A 4,657-nucleotide genomic window follows, 5' to 3' on the forward strand; every position below is an offset into this window, starting at 1 on the left:
TGTAGGTTTGACATGGCCTTTAACACCTTCTAGCTACACACACACACACACACACACACAAATACCACACACACACACACACAACACACACACACCGACCTGGCCTACCAACACAATCAATGTCTTCAATGTCCATGGCCAAAGCTATTATAAGATGGGTCCGGTAGCTCAGTTGGTTACAGCCTGGCGCTAGCCTTTATCGCTTGAGGTAAAAGCTGTAAATAATATATATGCTTTACATAGATGAGGAGCCCGAGAAAAGCTGAGAATACACAGAAAGAGGAGGAAAGCGAAAGGGACGAGAGAGCGTAATGGCTCAACAGTATTTCAGTGAGAGAGGAGTGGAGGGAAGGAGAAGTGTGTGTATCCCTCCGTCCTTCTCTCCTTTTCCATTTAAGCCGTCTATCAACCCCAAGTGAGATGCATGGTGACGGGAAGAGCTTAGGGTTGTGTGGTGTGTGTGGTGTGTGTGTGTGTGTGTGTGTGTGTGTGGTGTTGTGTGTGTGTGTGGTGTGTTGTGTGTGTGTGTGTGTGTGTGTGTGTGGTGTGGTGTTGTTGTGTGTGTGTGTGGCGGCGGCAGGGAAAGGCTATGCATCTTTTGAATGTGCTGGCTTTGTGATAAACCAGAGGAGAAAAGGATGGAGGGAGTGAGGGAATGGAGGGAGGGGATGGGAGGGAGGGGATGGGGGAACGACTGATTGGGGACTGTATAAATGGCCAACACAAACAAATAGCTTTGGCAGGGAAACGACTAGTTTGGCTGTGCCATTTATCTCAGAACCCAGAATCAAATCTTGTGTGCGTTTCTGTCCTGATAGTCTTGCAGATCGATGACGGAAAACATTTTTCTGACCATTTTCCCTCCCTCCCTCTCTCTCTCTCTCTCTCTCTCTCTCTCTCTCTCTCTCCAGGAGCAGACTCCAGGCATGATCTCGCGTCTCCAGGACCCATCAGTCCCCCGTCCAGCCCAGACCACCACCAACTACAACCTGCTGCTGAAGAGCCAGCTCATGAGGAAACACCTCCAACAGGTAGTGGCTGAGGGAGGGATGAGGGGAGAGAGACAGAGACAAACAGGAAGAGAGAGAGAGAGATTGGGTTTTTGAAGAATGTTCACTTCGCAGTGATCCATTGCAAGTTGTGGCCAGGGTCTTTGTGTGAGTGGCCTACATAAGCCTTAGACTGTGACGTTGTGTTCTCCAGGAGCAGAAGAGGCAGATGGAACAGATGAACGGACCACAGATGGCTGAGTGTCAGCAGGGGGCACCGTTTACAGGTACAGTCAAACAGTGGTGGGAAAAGTGCTCAGTTGTCATTGAGTAAAAGTAAAGATACCTGAATAGAAAATGACTCAAGTCAAAATGAAAGTCACCCATTAAAATACTACTTGAGTAAAGTCAAAAATTATTTGGTTTTAAAGTATCATTAAGTATCATAAGTAAATGTAATTGCTGAAATATACGACCTATGTATCAAAAATAAAAGTAAAAATCATTTCAAATTCCTTATAATAAGCAAACCAGATGGCACAATTTTCTTGTCATTTGGATTTAATGATAGCCAGGGGCTATCTTCTCCAAACTAAGCTTGTGTGTTTAGTGAGTCCGCCAGATCAGAGGCAGTAGGGGTGAGCAGGGATGTTCTATTGATAAGTGTGTGAATTGGATCATTTTCCTGTCCTGCTAAGCATTCGGGACAGTACTTTTAGGCGTCAGGGAAAACGTATGGGTTCCAGTAACAATCTTGGCTTTCAATACCACCAGAAAGCAGGCAGCGTTCCAACTCAACATGAAATGAAAATCAGAAGTATGGATGTTCTCAGCCTTACTCTCTTCTCCTTCCCTGTGTCCCCTCTCTAGGTGGTGGTCGGCCTCTCCCCCCAGATTGTGGTGGTGGCGGAGGTTACCCCATGGGCGGTCCCCAGCTATCCCACGGAGGTCCCCTCCCTTCTGGGCCCGGCCGCCTCTCCCTTCCCCCTGGCCATCCAGGCCACCCCGGACCCCCAGGATCTCTCACCCAAGTGGGCCGCCCAATAGGAGGCTTCATGGGTGGGCCTCCAGGTTCCAAGCAGTCCCTCTACCATCCTCCACAGGTAAGATAGACTTTGCCCATTGGCCCTGCATAGCGGAAACTTGTCTATCTCAAACAAGCCAGTAGTTGCTGTGTTTTTTGTGTGTTCCCTTGCACTCTCCTGACGTTCCTTGCTGTTGTCTACAGGGGGGCGAGTTTGTTGGTGCCGGTGGTATGCCAATGAGACAGCCACAGTTACCGCACGGCATGATGGGAATGGGCGGTCTGGCTGGCCCTCCAAGACCAGGAATGCAGCAGCAGGTGTCCAGGACAGGGATGACAATAGGGGGTTCGGTGCCCGGGTCCGGGCCTGGATCGGGGTTACCGCCGGGTCACCCCCAGCACCCACAGCATCTACGCCAGGCTCTGCATCATGGTGGTGGAGGAGCGCCACTCCCACGAATGATGTTCACCGCCCAGCAAGCACATCAACAACAACAACAACAGACTGCAATGTGGCCTCCGCAGCAACAGGGGGGGATAGTGAACGCCCTGCAGCAGTGCATGCCTTGCGGTGACTCCCACATGGACCAGTCGGCCAATCACCAGCAGCTGCGTGGGCATGTTTTTCCTGGAGTGGCCGGGGCTTCAAACGGAAGTTGTGGTCAGAACCCTAACGCCCAGTTTACCCAGCAGGCATTGCGGTCGGGGATGCCCGGGGTCGGTGGCGGTGGGAACAATTTCGCCCCCCACCAAGGACCTCCGTCGTTACCCTCCAACCAGGGGGTCGGGGTGCCTTCCTTACCTAGTAGACTGATGCAGAAGCTGGGTGTCTCCGTGGCAGGGCAGCCCCTACCCTCCATGGTCCACCAGGGGCTCCAGGCCGGTATGCGACCCAGGGGACCCCTCTCTGCCCTGGTCGGGATGAAGCCCGGTCCTCCTGGTATGATCCACCCAGGCCACGGCATGGCCCCACCAAGCTACCCTGCCTCTGGGGCCGCCATCGCAAAACACCCCCATTCTCATCCACACCAACATCAACACCCCCATGGGCCTGGATATGGACCAGGACAGGGGAACCCCGGACACAAGCTACCCCCATATGAATACAGTCAGCAGGGGCAGAGCAATGTGGGGATGGGGGGTAGGCCGGGAGGAGGTGGAGGAGGAGGGGAGGTAGACTTTATTGACACTCTGGTGGGGTCCAATGAAGACTGGCTGAACAACCTGACAATGATAGACGAGTACCTGGAGCAGAACTCATAGGAGGGGGGGTCAAAGGTTAGAGATTATAGTTCAGGGGTTAGGGGTCAGTTTGTTGACCTCTCAGCTGTATAGAAGTGATGTGGTTCTGGGGTGTGACAGGGAAAGGGGTTATTACAGGCTTATGAAGGTTTATAACAAGGTGTGTGTACCTTTCTAGACGCTTCTACCTGAGTGGACGTTTTTGAATGAATGTGATCGGTTGTGTCGGAGTGATGCACTACAAAGCCAACCAATTCCCAGCCGTCCAACCCAGACTTCAAACTCCCACTATACCCAAAATGGTTTCACTCCCCAACAAGTCCGCTGTCCGATATCATCGGTTGCCATTTTGGAAAGAGGGAATGGCCCAAACGGAACACAGGGAACATATGGAACCTCGTAATGCTGGGGAACAGAAGCTAAAGCAACTCCAAAGAGCTAGCAAGCGGAGTAGTAACCTAGCGTAGCAGGAGTAAAAGAGCGAGATGTTCCACATTCTGGTCCTGACAAGAAAAACTCCCCCGGCAGTACATTTTAGCTTCTGCTGTACGCGCAAATCCAGTAAATGTGGAGGAGGAGTTAAGATAGCCTTGTTAACGTCCTAAAGCGGAAGTCGCGTCACAGGCGTACTTATCTGGTTTTAGTCGGTCCGCTGAGGGTGGCAGAGTAGTGGAGTCCAAACATTTCCATTGGCTGTTTCTGTGTCTGTTTCTAGGACATTGGACTAATGAAGTTATTTGAAATCCTTTACCCTGTAGGGATTTCTCTTAACGAAGGGATAGGTGTATAAAACACACTGTGATTGGATGAAATCAATGTCCTCCAGCATGCAATTGGTCCAATGTTTTTCAGTGCAATGTTGTGGTCTGTACTAAATAGAATTTTGTTTCAAAGTATTTTGGTGTGATTTGGAAGCACAGCGAAAAATAAAGATTCCAGATTAACCAATCCAATTAGCTCCTGCTCTCACATAATGTCTTTGAGCCAATAAAATATGAATATACAGGGGAAAACAGCCAATCCCTGATCAGTTTGGGGTAATATCTATCACTGATTGGCCAAAGGAACTACAGAGATGGTCTGCCATTGTTTCCATGGTAAATTGTCATCACTATTTTGATCGTGAACGAACGGGAGTGTGGGGGCTTGTACATAGTAAACTATTTTGTAAAATATGTTTTTGGTAAACTGTATCATACACAAAAGAGAAGTACACATATTTATACTTCTTTTCTGCAGCTTAAGTCTACAGATTCCCTTTGTACATAAATTATCAAAAAATTATAAACAAACACACATAAATGCTGCAAAAAAGATTGAAATTTTAGCTCACAAAATAAAATCTGTTTTACACTAGAATAACCTTATTGTAATTTGTTTGAAATATGCAAGACAATACAAT

The 4,657-nt window shown here is 49.1% G+C and overlaps 1 protein-coding gene across 1 annotated transcript in view; it reads left to right on the forward strand.

Moving 5' to 3' along the window:
* LOC111952050 (mastermind-like protein 2) overlaps positions 1–4,208 on the forward strand; it is a 136,627-nt gene extending 132,419 nt beyond the window's left edge. Inside the window, exons 3-6 of the mRNA XM_023970493.2 lie at positions 912–1,031; positions 1,204–1,276; positions 1,860–2,092; positions 2,218–4,208. Of these exons, the coding sequence (XP_023826261.1) occupies positions 912–1,031; positions 1,204–1,276; positions 1,860–2,092; positions 2,218–3,276 (1,485 nt within the window). The 3' untranslated portion in view covers positions 3,277–4,208. The remainder of the gene's footprint in view (positions 1–911; positions 1,032–1,203; positions 1,277–1,859; positions 2,093–2,217) is intronic.
* The last annotated feature ends 449 nt before the right edge of the window (positions 4,209–4,657 follow it).

This window comes from Salvelinus sp. IW2-2015, linkage group LG3 (assembly GCF_002910315.2).
Source record: "Salvelinus sp. IW2-2015 linkage group LG3, ASM291031v2, whole genome shotgun sequence".
In the NCBI taxonomy this organism is placed as follows: Eukaryota; Metazoa; Chordata; class Actinopteri; order Salmoniformes; family Salmonidae; genus Salvelinus; species Salvelinus sp. IW2-2015.